This window comes from Oncorhynchus keta, chromosome 35, assembly GCF_023373465.1.
Source record: "Oncorhynchus keta strain PuntledgeMale-10-30-2019 chromosome 35, Oket_V2, whole genome shotgun sequence".
Classification (NCBI taxonomy): Eukaryota; Metazoa; Chordata; class Actinopteri; order Salmoniformes; family Salmonidae; genus Oncorhynchus; species Oncorhynchus keta.
In genome coordinates, this window is record NC_068455.1 from 47415335 (window position 1) to 47431179 (window position 15845).

Genomic DNA, 15845 nt, shown 5'->3' on the forward strand with positions numbered 1-15845 from the left:
GAGTACAAACAGGAGAGATTCTTAGACTTTTCTATATCCCACAGAATTCACATGAATGCTATTGAAGATAAAAATGCCTCTCCATGTCAGTGATGCTTTCACTGCAGTGTTTACACAACTGTTCCCAGATCAGTGATGCTTTCACTGCAGTGTCTACACAACTGTTCACAGACCAGTGAGGCTCTAACTTTTGTGAGATACATTTGTTTTCTTTCCTCTGAAAGAAGATGTTTAAGTTATATTTCAGTGACTCATAATTGGTAGGAGTCAGACTCAATTTATCAGCCCAATCAATAAAACGTTCTTGAATCAAAACGTTTTAAAGTATGTTTTCCCCTCATTTATTGCATCATGTCTTTACTTCATTTATTGCATCATCTCTTTACTTAAAATAAGAAAAGCAATTGCACATCTGAGTTTGAAATATGAGTTTTCTGAAGTTTGTGAGTCTAATTGTGATCGTTTGCTGAGTTGAAGTGTAAGAAGAATGTTATGTGTGATTATTTACCCCCCCGAGAACCAGTTTCATGGTTTGATTGAACAGGGTCCTAGGTTTATAACAGGGGAGCACCAAATCCCATACTGTTTCTATTTCACAGGGGGCATGAAGACAAGGGCTTTAAAGTGACAACAGCAGGGGAAAAAAATGGTCTTGAACAGGTAATCAAATGGCTTACTCATTTAGCATGCAGATTTATGCACGCTGTAATTAATTTGCCATTAAGCCTTGATTGATGTCCCTTTGCTTTTTGAAGCTGACATCAGGCTATAATTACTTCCCGTGTTGCACTCGCAACACTGTTCCATTAAGGTAAACAGACGCTAATTTAGCTGTGCAGTATCTTTTACAGTTGCAGCACAGGAAAGTGTTGATTAGGAGCGTACAACTTCATGGGAATTTGTCCTGCCGTGTGCAGAGTATGACCATGAGTGGAGAAGCGATTGAGGATTGTTCCTTAATGTGAGATATTGTAGTTGCTGCGGTTTCATGTTCTTGGGTGCATAATATATTCTGTTTGTTGACAGTGTGTGGTGACTGGTAATGGCCGTTGATTGTTACACAAACGGTAATGGATGGTAATAACTGTTACACTAACGGTGTAGGTGACTTGTGAGACATAGGAAGTAGCATAATCCTCATTCAGCTGGTAAATAGCATCAATCCACACTTACACATTTGACATAAAGAAGGCATTTATTCATTTTAACATTAAATTAACACCATCTCAAAGAAAGCATTTATCCAACTAATGTTTCCTACATGCAAGAACCTAAACTACAATGTCTTCACCATCTGTTCATCAAGTGAGGAGTTGGTGGAAAAAAACAAAACTAAGAGCCATTAAATCATTTTGAAAATAGAGAAAATAAGTACTACCCGATCCACAGAATGTGTGTAACCGCGCCATCTTGTTATTTCCTTTCATGGCCATCCATTTGCATTCTGCAGTCTCTCAATGGTCCTTCTGAAGAACTTTGTATGACCACCCAGTTCAGTAGATAGAATGGCCACCTCTACTACTCAACAGCCTTTCCGACGCACACCCAAATCTAAGCCAACCCAGCACCCATATACCCTCATAGTATCTGAAAGGATTGGATAGAAGTATGCAAAATGGCTGACACTGGGTTACGTTTTGGTCATATTAGTGTTGTCACAATACCAACATTTTACTAACGATACGATATCAACCCAAGTCTCACAATACCGAGTAGTATTGCAACACCACAGGAAGAAAAAAAATGAGTGACCTAGCGTCATCTTCGCCCCATCCCCCACTGAAGCTTGTTCATGTTTCTAAACGTTATGTGCATATGCTACACACAAAAAAACTCACTGATATTCACACTTCTACTCAATACAACACATATTGAATAACTTCACACTGTTCACTTGTATAATAGAATACTGCATAGAAATGGCTGATTTTATCATACTTCCAAAGACCTACTTGTGATTTGGTTGGAGGAAGGAATATACATGCATAATGATCTGCATGACATTGTGGCAGTAAGGGGAAAACGCTACATTACATTTTCTTTACTCTTCAGTTAAGAGACCCACACACTGCCTCCCTCTCTCTCATAAACACACACCACTCTCTCTCCCACAAACACATACACACTGCTCCCAACTTTAAAAATGATAGTCACCAAGCATAATTTAAGGGGCACCAGAAAGAGAGATTTTATTTTAATATACTGAACAAAAATACAAATGACACATGGAAAGTGTTGGTCCCATGTTTCATTAGCTGAAATAAAAGATTCCAGAAATGTTCCATATGCATAGAAATCTTATCTCTCTCCAATTTGGTGTCCACATTTGTTTACATCCCTGTTAGTGAGCATTTCTCCTTTGCCAAGATAATCCATCCACCTGACAGGTGTGGCATAACAAGAAACTGATTAAACAGCATGATCATTACACAGATGCAACTTGTGCTGGGGACAATAAAAGGTCACTCCACGCGGCACAGCCAGAAGAGTACTGGCCACCCCTCATAGCCTGGTTCCTCTAGGTTTATTCCTAGGTTCTGGCCGTTCTAGGGAGTTGTTCCTAGCCACCGTGCTTCTACACCTGCATTGCTTGCTCTTTGGGGTTTTAGGCTGGGTTTATGTACAGCATTTTGAGGTATCAGCTGATGTAAGAAGGGCTTTATAAACACATTTCATTTGATTTGAGTCACTCAAATGTGCAGTTTTGTCACACAACACAGTGCCACAGTTGTCTTTGAGGGAGTATGGCATTGGCATGCTGACTGCAGGAATGTCCTCCAGAGCTGTTTCCAGAGAATTGAATGAATTTCTCTACCAATGTCGCTTTAGAGAATTTGGCAGTACATCCAACCCGCCTCACAACTGCAGACCACGTGTAACCATGCTAGCCCAAGACCTTCACATCATGCTTCTTCATCTGCGGGATCGTCTGAGACCAGCCGCCCGGACAGCTGATGAAACTGGGGAGTATTTTGGTCTATAACAAAGCCCTTTTGTGGGGAAAATTAGCTGGGCATTGCTCCCCAGTGGGTGGAACAGTCTCCCAAGTGGATGGGCCTATGCCCTCCCATGGCTGCGTCCCTGCCCAGGCATTTGAAATCTATAAATTGAGGCCTAATGAATTTCTTTAAAATTGACTGATTTCCTTACATGAACTGTCAAGTTACAAGATTGTTTGCTAGGTAACATGACTGAACTACGTTTTTTTCTTCTTATCAAACCAATAATTAGCGAGCCTGGATTCAAACGGCCCGCAACATGGTTTGTGAAATTATTAAAAAAGCATGAAATTGCGCAGGAATATATACATTTTTTTAAACTGTTTGAGCTAGACAAGCTGTAATACTGCAATCATGTCTTTAGCCAAGCTGCTTTTCCTCTCTGGCATTTAAAGAGGCTGCATGACAGCGAACTTGCAAAGCCTACTCAAATTGGACTGTGGTCCTGGTTATACCAGGGATGAAATTATATTTTTTATATTCTTAAATCCCATTCCTTTACTAGATTTGTGGGTATATGTTGTGTAATTGATAAGATATTGCTTGTTAGATATTACTGCACTGTCAGAGCTAGAAGCACAAGCATTTCGCTACGCCCGCAATAACATCTGCTCAACACGTGTATGTGACCAATACAATTTGACAATATATTAACTTTTCTCGCTCTGCTTCAACATTTAACTGAAGACCCCTCCGGGTCTGCATCCCCGCTTGCCATCACAGCTAAATTATATTTTAAAACTGATGAAATAGATGTGCAGGAAGAGCGGAAGGAGAAAAGCAGGTGAGTAAGGGCTGATAGGGGATGTGGCTGGTGGATTACAGCTGCCACACGTGATATGCGCATGAAAGTGAAGTGGACTTTATTGGACTGGCACATACAAGACTAGTTCGCTTAAATTTAAGTGTATTTATAAACAAAACTGACTTTGTAAACATTTTAGAACAGGCGCCAGTGGGTTCTTTAGATCGGTGGGGGCGAAATATGTGGTAGTACTTGTATTTGTAAATGTTGGTATCATAAGTATCATGACATTTTGGTACTGTGATATTACCGTGGTACCGGTATACCGTGCAACACTAGGACATATAGACCCCTTTCCAGTACACAACACACTGACGTCACCCACAGATGTGCGTGACTCTTGGCTGCGCTCATTCAACAGACTATATTACTTCTAAACAAAATAACTTTTACAATGCTTGAACAGTCGCTAAGATTACATTTGTTTGTGATCTTTGCAAAATAACTATTTTGCATGGAGCAGTTGTTCGCTAGAATGCTAACGCTCATTGTCATAGAGCCATTTTACTGGTTGAAGGTTAAGTGTTTTTTTTAAACGTATAATGCAGTTGATTTGCGATGATGACACACATATTATATAAAGCAGGACATTCACACGAGCCTTAAAATCCAATTATAATCCAAAAGTAGTGTGAAATGCATTCATAAGCAACATGTAAATAGAGGCTTTTTTTGCTGGCATTCTAGAATAACTCCCATGTTCTGCCACCAACTAGCGCGCATGGCCCTCGTGCTGTGACCTATCCAATACTTTCAGATCTGTTTGGGGAAAATGGACAACGGCATCGGATTTTGTTTGCAACCTTGCAATGTTTCGTATGGCCACTATGTGCCCATGTTACCTTGACACAAAATGGCTACCTCCGCGAGTCTGAGGCTCCTCATATCTTCTTCATGCGTTTCCTGGGCTTCTGGTTGAAGACAGGTGACGTGCTCATGAGTGAGTCGGGAGAGTGCGAGGCGTAGCTGCCGTCGGACGCCGCCCCTCCGGGCGAGGGCGCCATGCCGTCTGCCTCGCTCATGGTGGACATGGGCCCTCCCTCCTCGAACACATCACCTCCCAGTACCCCGTGGCCTGACACCTGGCCCTCCTCGCTGTCCTGGGGCTCCATCTTCACCTGCGACAGGTGCCACAAGGGGGAGCTGATGGCAACTCCACTGCCTGTCAGGGACACAATGGCCAAGATGGACAGAACTGGGTTACAAATATTGAAAGTTAAGTAGTTATTTGTAATCAAATCTATCTCATGAAAACAATGCTATGTTATACAGTTAATATTATCATTCCCTCTTGGTCCCTGAGGGTATCATACCAGTGTTTGTCCGACTTAAGAAAAGTACCTATATCATGTAGGCCTTAATGAAGCATATATCTATGTCAAATGATAGGCAACTTTGACACTTAGAATCTGAGATCAACAAAGCTGAACTTGTCTTGAATCAATGGCCGAGGCGTGTGGAGACATCAGCTACAATATGAGGAGGAAATGATAATCCTAAAAATGCTTTCCAGTTTCACTGACTAACACAATGATGCTCAGCTCATTCACTGGTGATGGCCTATGCACTCGTGCCAAAAGTCTCTCTCATTTTACTTTGTAAAAACATATTTGGAAGTTGATCAAATATGTTGGTAGCCTACAGCAGACAGATTAGTCTTCTCTTTTCAGCAGGAACCATTTGCTTTCCAAACTGTCTTTCCCTCAATTGTATTTGAAATATTGCATGCGGAAGGCCTGTTTAAACTGCATGCTGCATGTTCACTGACAGATTTGCCATGCGTTCCCGACTGTAGGCGATGCCTTGTTATTGGGCTACATCCACAGCTTGGAGAATTAATGAAGAGGCAACTCGAATTAACTTTGATCTTATTATATATTTTTTAGATTGCAAAAAGTGAATTATTTTTCATGCCATGACAGGTACCGGATCCAGCCAAATAGGTTCCGTAATGAAATAGTCCAAAACGGAGAGGTGCCAGATCCTGTTCCGGCAGGGCCATTTGGACATAACATATGGATCTAGTCCCCCCATTTTGAAGTATTTGGACAAATTCACTTGTATTAAAATAGTCTAAAGGTTTTTGTTCCCATATTGCTTGCACCCAATGACTACATCAAACTTGCGTCTCTAAAAACTTGTTGGGTGCATATGCAGTTAGTTTTGGCTAAGTTACAGAGGTTACACAACAGATGCTGACCTCTCTCTCATCATTACCAATAACAGGGAAGATTATCATTTTTGTACCTCTAACTTTATCACTCGTCATTATTCACGATTCATTCATGATTTGTCATAATCGCGGTAGCATCCAAATGAATGTTCAGACAGTTCAGTCATTGCGTACAAGGGATGACACCAAATACTACACTTTAAACTACATTATGTTAATCATTTGATCTCAATTCCAAAATGCTAGAGTACAGAGCCAAAGTAAAAAATGTCATTTCACTGTCCAAATACATATGGTGAGGACTGCACATAGTATTAGTATTACGGGGGTATATACAGTACCTGAGGTGTGTGGTGAGTGTTCCCCCTCCAGGCCCCCAGCCAGCCTCTCGTTTGGGGCCCCCAGAACCCCCATGGGGAGGGCCTGATCCCCAGAGGCCTGGTCCGCCTCTGGCTCCTCGCTGACGGGGAAGGCAATGTCATTCATTGGTTCCTCTTTGATCCGCGGGGGCTTGGAGTCCTCCAGGGCCTTCTCAGGGTTCACCAGCCGCTCATACTCCTCCGACAGCTCCTTGCTGACCTGGGAACAGCCCCAGGGGATAGATAGAGGGTTAACAGTGAGCTCCTTGCTGACCTTGGAACAGACCCAGGGGATAGATAGAGGGTTAACAGTGAGCTCCTTGCTGACCTGGGAACAGACCCAGGGGAATGACAGAGGGTTAACAGTGAGCTCCTTGCTGACCTGGGAACAGACCCAGGGGATAGATAGAGGGTTAACCGTGAACTCCTTGCAGGGCCTTACACTGACATTGTTTTTCTAAAAGGAGCAAAAATGTTGGCGCACACAAAGAAATTTAGGAGCACAATGAAAGTATGCTTGTTTTTATAATAAATGACTAAAGGTTCATGAATAAAACGTTTTTGGGAGTGTTCCACGCTCAATCAAGCACAATGTACTTTCAAATAGGTGAGACAAATGTTCATCTGCCCTTTTGAGGGCCGGAGGTTACAGTGGTAACAGGACACGGTCTGTCCGACATCTCTTCTCAAGCAGTTGAGCAAGCTTAAACTAACATTGAAAAACGACCTCGCGTGTGAACAAATTAATGTAAATAGCCAAGAAACACGAGGACAACATCACACTTCAGTAGACGTTAGAGTAAATTGGACTTCTATGCCTGTACGCTTCTAAAAGTGACTCTTTCAGCACTTCACTCAGTGCGCACAGCCCCCCCCCCCCTATTTCTGCGCTAGGTGGGCTAGCTATATGGGATCCGTAGATCTTTGTGTGATTAGCTACCCGCTATAAAACAGCTTGCATGTGCTCATAGTTGACTTTTTCTGTTCTCACATTATACATTTTTGGGCACAAATGCGAGTAAAATGGTTGCACTGTGGAGCCTGGTATTGCTGACCTTGAATCGAACGAAGGGATAGTTTTAACAGTGGGGTGGCAAATAGCTCTTGGCTGACCAAGGAACGGCACAGGGGATAGAGAGTTAACAGTGGGATAATCTAACCTACAAAGGACTAGAAGGTCAAATAAACTCCACAGGGTGCAGGTGCCTGGTCTCACCTAGCCATGTCAATATCAGTAATACTATCAGTCTGTTGTACACAATGGATGTCTATATGATCCTTTCACAACGTTGTGTCCTACTAAACACAACACACTTTTTTTCCCCAGTCACCACATCCCAAATCAACACCAGCAATTCCTCACCTGGAGCATGTGGCTGTGGTAGTCCTTGATGCGCACCTGCCAGAAGCGCTGCAGGGCCAGCACGCTGCCGATGCCCACCTCGTGGAACACCTGCTCTACCACGTCCGGGAAGGGTGTGGCGCCCAGGCGGGCCTCGCGGTCCGCGGACGTGCGCAGCAGTCGGCTGAGGCGCAGGTAGTGCTCGTGGGCCAGGTCAGTCAGGGTCTCCAGCACGCTCTCCTGGGCCGACTCGAAGCCGGCGTGGGCCAGAACTGTGGCCACTGACTGGTACAGGAGCTGTCGGCACGAGGGCCAGCTCAGCTCCGTGACGGGCTCACCTTTTCCCCTGAATGGGGAGAGGGGAGAAAGAGGGGGTGAGAGACAGAGGGAGAGAAAGTTGAAGATTGAAGGAAGGATGAGACAGAACTAGCTCATAGGAGAAAACTTGGAGCGTAACTGATAATTCCTTGCCTTATAGTTTCCAGAGCACTGTTCACCACATTCTTCCACACAAAAAACATGATCATAATCCGTTTTGCTTATTGTGACATGAATGTAAAGTTCAATTAATAAACATAGATCACAGTACAAAGTGACACTGTGAATGCCACTGCAACAAATCAAGACACAGCCATTACTCTCTTACATGTAAAAGTCACTCTCAGGGTCGCTGTGGCAGAGCTGGAAGGGCTGCCAGGGTGCCTTGCTGTCCAGGGGCAGCAGGTCATCGGGGGCGGCCGGCGGTGTGGGTGGCCTTGGGGGCAGAGCCTCCCCTTCCTCCAGCCTGCTACTTCCTCCAGCACCACCGCCCTCTGAGGGGACCAGACCTTTCCCCTGGGCTGCAGCCAGGAGGCCGCGGAGGCGTCGGGTGTGCTGGCATAGCTGCACTGTGTGGATGGTGAGACTGCAGGGCTCAGAGGGAATGTCCAGCATGGTGGTGGGCCGGGGCCGCTGGGCCGAGGGCTGGTGCAGAGGGGGGTCCTGCATCTCCACCGAGCGGAACTCGCGCTGGAGCAGGTCGAAGGAGCTGCGGCTCGGTGGGGCACCTGCCGGCCCGGGGATCTCGCCCCAGTAACGCATCATCGTTCCCTCGTGAGCCGCTTCAGGCTCTCGTGTGATGAGGTTTCTGGTATGTGACAAAGCAGGGGAGATGGCAATCAGCACACACTAAAAGGAACAAGGACCTAATTTATCTATTTCTCTTATCCAGACCTGTGTTTCTGCCTACTGTTCTGGAGTGTGAATTGATTAAACTTAGTAACACAAAAAGGGAAGGACGGGGATAAGGGAACAAAAATGGCACTACCAACTATCCCTACACCCATTAAAACCACTATTCCACTACTTGGCCATATCTGATCCTGCACCAAGCCAGCAGCCTGGAAAGATGGGACACTATTGTTACCAGAAATTACCAGAAAATGTTTTTTTCCCCTGTGAAATAAGTTACAGTTCTGCAGTACAGTTGATAACAATGGGTAGGAACACTAAGAAACCAACCTTACTGAAGCACGTTATTCCCATCACTCTCTATTGACCTCTGCCTACTCACAGCAAGCCTCTTAGGGTCCCTCCTCCTGGACCCATCTTCCTCTTCTACTCTCTTCACTGTCTTAGCTTACGACACCTTCTGTGCTCCTCCGATCCTGGCAACCTCAACCTGCATTTATCTCACCGGACACTTCTAAGCGCCAGCACCATTAGTACCCAATTCCTTTGAATCATGCCCCTCCTGCACACTTCTCACATCTAGGAATCTCGTAGCCCTTCATCATGACTCTCAGTTCCATTACATTACAGATAAGAGTCATTGGACGAAGGCGTCTTCTATACAGGGGAGTTTTGATAAGAACATTAACACGTATCGCTTGCAGTACGGTTTTGGCAGCATAAGGACCTTATCTTTAAAACAAACAAAAAAACAATAAGGTTCAATTGATACACACCTTTATAGGGTTAGTTTTCCCACACGGCCATATACCCATGTTACAGCGCGTTTACAGAAGACAGAGGGACCACCTGTGCTAATTAGCCATCTAAGCATGTTTACGAACAACTGTGTGTAACGGAAGAAGGCTGCAACTGTCGGCTGCAATTATGATGAAGCCGGTTAAAACACAGTAAATACATAAAGTGTACATTCGCATTTTGGAAGTTATTTGTGATATGAAAGTAAAGTTGCAATTGAGAATCGATTCAACAGGTGTAGACCTTACTGTGAAATGCTTACCTACAAGCCCTTAACCTTTTAGGGATAGGGGGCAGCATTTTCACTTTGGATGAATTGCGTGCCCATAGTGAACTGCCTCCTACTCTGTCCCAGATGCTAATATATGCATATTATTTTTACTATTGGATAGAAAACACTCTGAATTATAACAGAAAAGGAAACAAACAGGAAGTGGAAATTCTGGGGCTGGTTGATGTTAAACTCATTATCTATTCACATCCCAGTAAGATATGGATCTGTTCGCACTTCCTACGCCTTCCACTAGATGTCAACAGTCAATAGAATGTGGAATGAAGTCTCTAGTGTGGTGTGGGGCCGGAGTCAGTGGTCTGGCAGAATGCCAGTTCCTGGTGAGGCACATTTCTCATGATATCTCCATGCGTTCCATTACTCTGTAGACAAAAGCGAACGCTCCGGTTGGAACGTTATTGGATATATATGATAACAACATCCTGAAGATTGATTCTCTACTTAATTTGACCAGTTTATTCGACCTGGAACACAACTTTTTGATGTTTTCGTCCGAGTTCGCCTGGACCAGCGCCAGCTTTTGGACATGTGAACTAAACGTGCTAGCAAAAGTAGCTAATTGGACACTAGTAATGGACATTATGGAACAAAACAACAATTTATTGCGGAACTAGTATTCCTTGCACTGCATTCTGATGAAAGATCATCAAAGGTAAGGGAATATTTATGATGTAATTTCGTATTTCTGTTGACTCCAACATGGCGGAGAAATATATTTACGTCTGAGCGCCGTCTCAGATTATTGCATGGTATGATTTTTTCGTAATGTTTTCTTAAAATCTGACACAGCGGTTGCATTAAGAACCAGTGTATCTTTAATTATATGTAAAACATGTATCTTTCGTCAAAGTTTATGATGAGTATTTCTGTTAATTACTCCGGATATTTTGGAGGCATTTCTGAACATGGCGCCAATGTAAACCGAGATTTGTGGATATAAATATGCATATTATCGAACAAAACATAAATGTATTGTGTAACATGATGTCATATGAGTGTCATCTGATGAAGATTATCAACGTTTAGTGATTCATTTTATCTCTAATTCTGCTTTTGTGACTATCTTTGGCTGGGAAAAATGGCTGTGTGTTTTTGGGATTTGGTGGTGATCTAACATTAACAAGATGTTTATCTTTAATTTGCTGTATTGGACTTGTTAATGTGTGAAAATTAAATATTTCTAAAAAATATTTTTCAATTTCCCATGCCGCGTTTGATTTTTGCAGTTTGGATGAAAAAAAAAGGAATTGCTGTGGGCTCAACATATAGAAATGAGAAGCAGGCCAAATATTTTTTGCACCATATTGCAGAGGTGGAGAGAAACAACATCAGAGAGAATCTGAAAAACACCAAATGTCTCTCCATCATGTCAGATGGCTCCACAGACAGTTCTGTGAAAGAGGAGGAGTTAGTTTGTCTGATTCTGTCACAAGAGCAAGATCGAGTCGAAGTTTGTCGGCATCAAGTCGGTGGAGAACGCAGACGCGGCACACATAAGCAATTTTTTTTTATTTCACCTTTATTTAACCAGGTAGGTTAGTTGAGAACAAGTTCTCATTTGCAACTGCGACCTAGCCAAGATAAAGCATAGCAGTGTGAACAGACAACACAGAGTTACACATGGAGTAAACAATTAACAAGTCAATAACACAGTAGAAAAAATGGTGAGTCTATATACAATGTGTGCAAAAGGCATGAGGTAGGCGAATAATTACAATTTTGCAGATTAGCACTGGAGTGATAAATGATCAGATGGTCATGTACAGGTAGAGATATTGGTGTGCAAAAGAGCAGAAAAGTAAATAAATAAAAACAGTATAAAAACAGTATGGGAATGAGGTAGGTGAAAATGGGTGGGCTATTTACCAATAGACTATGTACAACTGCAGCGATCGGTTAGCTGCTCAGATAGCTGATGTTTGAAGTTGGTGAGGGAGATCAGTCTCCAACTTCAGCGATTTTTGCAGTTCGTTCCAGTCACAGGCAGCAGAGTACTGGAACGAAAGGCGGCCAAATGAGGTGTTGGCTTTAGGGATGATCAGTGAGATACACCTGCTGGAGCGCGTGCTACTGATGGGTGTTGCCATCGTGACCAGTGAACTGAGATAAGGCGGAGCTTTACCTAGTATGGACTTGTAGATGACCTGGAGCCAGTGGGTCTGGCGATGAATATGTAGCGAGGGCCAGCCGACTAGAGCATACAAGTCGCAGTGGTGGGTGGTATAAGGTGCTTTAGTGACAAAACGGATGGCACTGTGATAGACTGCATCCAGTTTGCTGAGTAGAGTGTTGGAAGCCATTTTGTAAATGACATCGCCGAAGTCGAGGATCGGTAGGATAGTCAGTTTTACTAGGGTAAGCTTGGCGGCGTGAGTGAAGGAGGCTTTGTTGCGGAATAGAAAGCCGACTCTTGATTTGATTTTCGATTGGAGATGTTTGATATGAGTCTGGAAGGAGAGTTTGCAGTCTAGCCAGACACCTAGGTACTTATAGATGTCCACATATTCAAGGTCGGAACCATCCAGGGTGGTGACGCTAGTCGGGCATGCGGGTGCAGGCAGCGATCGGTTGAAAAGCATGCATTTGGTTTTACTAGCGTTTAAGAGCAGTTGGAGGCCACGGAAGGAGTGTTGTATGGCATTGAAGCTCGTTTGGAGGTTAGATAGCACAGTGTCCAATGACGGGCCGAAAATATATAGAATGGTGTCGTCTGCGTAGAGGTGGATCAGGGAATCGCCCGCAGCAAGAGCAACATCATTGATATATACAGAGAAAAGAGTCGGCCCGAGAATTGAACCCTGTGGCACCCCCATAGAGATTGCCAGAGGACCGGACAGCATGCCCTCCGATTTGACACACTAAACTCTGTCTGCAAAGTAATTGGTGAACCAGACAAGGCAGTCATCCGAAAAACCGAGGCTACTGAGTCTGCCGATAAGAATATGGTGATTGACAGAGTCGAAGGCCTTGGCAAGGTCGATGAAGACGGCTGCACAGTACTGTCTTTTATCGATGGCGGTTATGATATCGTTTAGTACCTTGAGTGTGGCTGAGGTGCACCCGTGACCGGCTCGGAAACCAGATTGCACAGCGGAGAAGGTACGGTGGGATTCGAGATGGTCAGTGACCTGTTTGTTGACTTGGCTTTCGAAGACCTTAGATAGGCAGGGCAGGATGGATATAGGTCTGTAACAGTTTGGGTCCAGGGTGTCTCCATCAGTGCCATCATGGAGGGAGCGTGTGATGAGTGGGGAAGCAAGTTGGTCGCTCTGGGAACAGATGGAGCTGCTGTGATGACTGGAGCCAAGAATGGTGTGGTCAGCCGGCTGAAGGGGGCCAGAGCCTACATCATCGGCATCGGCATCCAGTTCAAGGCACACCGCCTTGAACTGACCTTATCTGATGCCATCCGGTCCAACGTGATGTTTCAGAAAGTAGAAGACCTCCTCAGTGGGCTCTACACCTACCACACCAGTCCGCTAAACATGGCAAACCTGGTAAACAGCTTCCAGGCGCTTGGGCACAAACCACTGGTTCCCACCAGAATTGGACAGCTATTGCGTGCACTGGACCACTTCCTGCGAGGTTACCAGGGGCTTGTCCAGCACCTGGAATAGGTAGTGGCTCTAGATTGCTATGCTAAGTACTCCAAAAGTCATCATCAATATGTAATGTCCAGTAAATAACAACAAACACGGTTACAATTGGTAACACGTTTCAATGCTTTATGCACTGATAAAATGTGTCATATCTAATATAGTTTCTTTTGGACAGCAATTCATTGTATTTGTATGTCTTTGTTCTTTATGTATTTCAGATTCAATCTGCTGATGCCCAAAATGTCCAGACTTCATGGAGAGTACAGAGGGTGATTGCGGTAGAGAGTGATGAGTCTGATGAAGAGGTTTATAAGTTGATTAAAATGATTAAGCATTTGATAGGCTTACAAAACCTTCAAATGTACTTTTATGTTTGATCCTTAAGTACATTTTGTGGCAAATAATTTTGAGTTCAAGACTTCTTCAGTTGTACTCAGGCTGGGAAATGAAATCTCAACCTAGCGCTGTGACATTGAAATGAGTGAATGGAATATGAATGACAGTCATCCAATATGCTGTAATAGAAATAAGGCCATGCTCATGGAGAAAAAAAAAAAATCCTCCCTCATCTTAAACGGCACTGACATACACGTTTCCCATTATAAATCAGACCAGTCATAAAACTGTGCAAGTGAGAACCAGCATTATAACTCTGCCTGAAAAACACCCATTATTCACCTTACATTGTGACAATAATGCCCTTATTTGTTGTGTACCTTGGAAGTATATGAATTAGGCAAAGACAGTATCTAAAGGAATTAGCAATGGTGAACTTGATCAAATGTCTTTGGAGGGAAGTGTTTGAGATTTGTTCTTTTGTAGTGACATTTGCTGTATCTGACCATTTCTGAAAGACAAAAACAATTGCAAATTGTTCTGGACCTGTAAACAGACTGTAGCCTACAAAAGTCAATGCAAAAGATCAACTTCATGTTCACCTATATGTTATAAACAGTTTTTAAACCACACTCCCCTTCGTATGCATAGAGCAAAAACTTGAAATGATAGCCTTTCTAATAGGCCCAATTGGCTACATCGTGAATAATAACTCACCATGGCCAGAAAATGTGAGGAATTTATTCTGCAATGGTGCCAATTTCTTTGCAATATAATTAGGCCTATGTATTATGTTTATAAATTAAATATAGTCTACTCGAGAAATGTAACATTACATTATTCAGACATAGCCTACAAAAGGTACATGGAAAAGGTGAACCGTTTGTTCCACCATTAAACTCCACTACGGATCGGATTGCATAGAGCAAAATACTTGAAATAGCGCATCTATTTACTACTGTGAAGTGGGTCCAATTAAATGAGAGATGGGACAATAGTAGCCTATCCTAACCATTTCGTGAGTACCGAACCATCAGGCACAAATATTTCCGTTTGGGAAATCTACTCTGAAGTGCGCATGTGCAATATCTCAATTCGACTTTGCATTCCTAAACAACGCGATTTTTTACAACTTTGCCTAAAGTTAGTCTATAAAACGCAGTCCATTCTGTTCATAACATATTTCTAGTTTCGGGAACAGAAAACTGTACTGAGATCAAATGTGTCATCCATGATAAAAGTTGTCTGCCAAAATCCATCTCCTTCCACTACCATATTTGACATTGAGTTGAAACGCCAAGCGGATGCTTCACATTTATACATCCAGTGAAATATCTGTCTCATTGTTCTGTATGAACCGTTTCCACTCCCCTTCCAATATCACTATCGTCAGGTTTAATTTCTGAGCACGTATTTTAGTACTTGACGCCAGTCTTCCTCAATACTCAACTCCAAAAAAAAATCGACTCTTATTTCTGCTACCTCATCCACTTTTGTAGAAAACTGTTCGAATGGTTCTTGTATCTTGAATTTGCCGCCATTACCATTTCTGCCCATAGTATAGTAGTGTTAGCTGGCCACTAGATACGATACGAATTGCAATTACACAAATGAGGTGCATACGTTGTTCTATGTAGCTTGTTAACAAGCTACGCCCGCTCAATGGATAATCCACGGTTTGCGGCGGCGCTTTATAATTTAGCAAGTTAACACAGCAATTTTATAGATAAGTACAAAATATATAGCTAGCTTCTCACCGTATTCGAAGATATGCAACAAGAGTATAGTTTACGTACAGAACAAAACAGCTTTCAGACGTTGCTTCTGGTCCGTGTCATTAAAAGGCACCGTGTAAATAATTTGAATGTTTGGAATAGTTCCTCCTTGCTAATAATTAGGCTTCACACAGTAACGTTAATGTATAAAAACAAATTAATTTCGTTAATATGGTACCGCTTTACGGGTTCTGTAT

At 43.2% G+C, this 15845-nt stretch overlaps 1 protein-coding gene across 3 annotated transcripts; it reads right to left on the reverse strand.

The window, feature by feature from the left end:
• Positions 1–1176: 1176 nt before the first annotated feature.
• supt7l (SPT7 like, STAGA complex subunit gamma) lies at positions 1177–15805 on the reverse strand. Of its 3 annotated transcripts, none has more exons than XM_035752759.2 (5): positions 15670–15805; positions 8325–8804; positions 7700–8024; positions 6319–6556; positions 1177–4966 (listed from the first exon to the last, which is right to left on the reverse strand). In XM_035752759.2, exons 2-5 carry the CDS (start codon positions 8759–8761, stop codon positions 4686–4688), a joined length of 1281 nt encoding a protein of 426 aa, XP_035608652.1. In that variant the 5' UTR covers positions 8762–8804; positions 15670–15805; the 3' UTR covers positions 1177–4685. The 3 variants fall into 3 exon arrangements, with proteins under 3 accessions (XP_035608652.1, XP_035608651.1, XP_035608650.1); XM_035752758.2 differs by having other exon boundaries at positions 15631–15766; XM_035752757.2 differs by lacking the exon at positions 15670–15805 and adding an exon at positions 9231–9652.
• Positions 15806–15845: the final 40 nt, after the last annotated feature.

Excerpts from the sequence above, each read along its gene's own strand:
- supt7l (XM_035752757.2), bottom strand. The coding sequence starts at position 9,265 with ATGGGTCCAGGAGGAGGGACCCTAAGAGGCTTGCT. Across the intron at positions 8,025-8,324 it reads CCTGAGAGTGACTTTTACAT|GGGAAAAGGTGAGCCCGTCA; the intron begins GTAAGAGAGTAA and ends CTCCCCATTCAG. Across the intron at positions 4,967-6,318 it reads ACACTCACCACACACCTCAG|GCAGTGGAGTTGCCATCAGC; the intron begins GTACTGTATATA and ends TGTCCCTGACAG.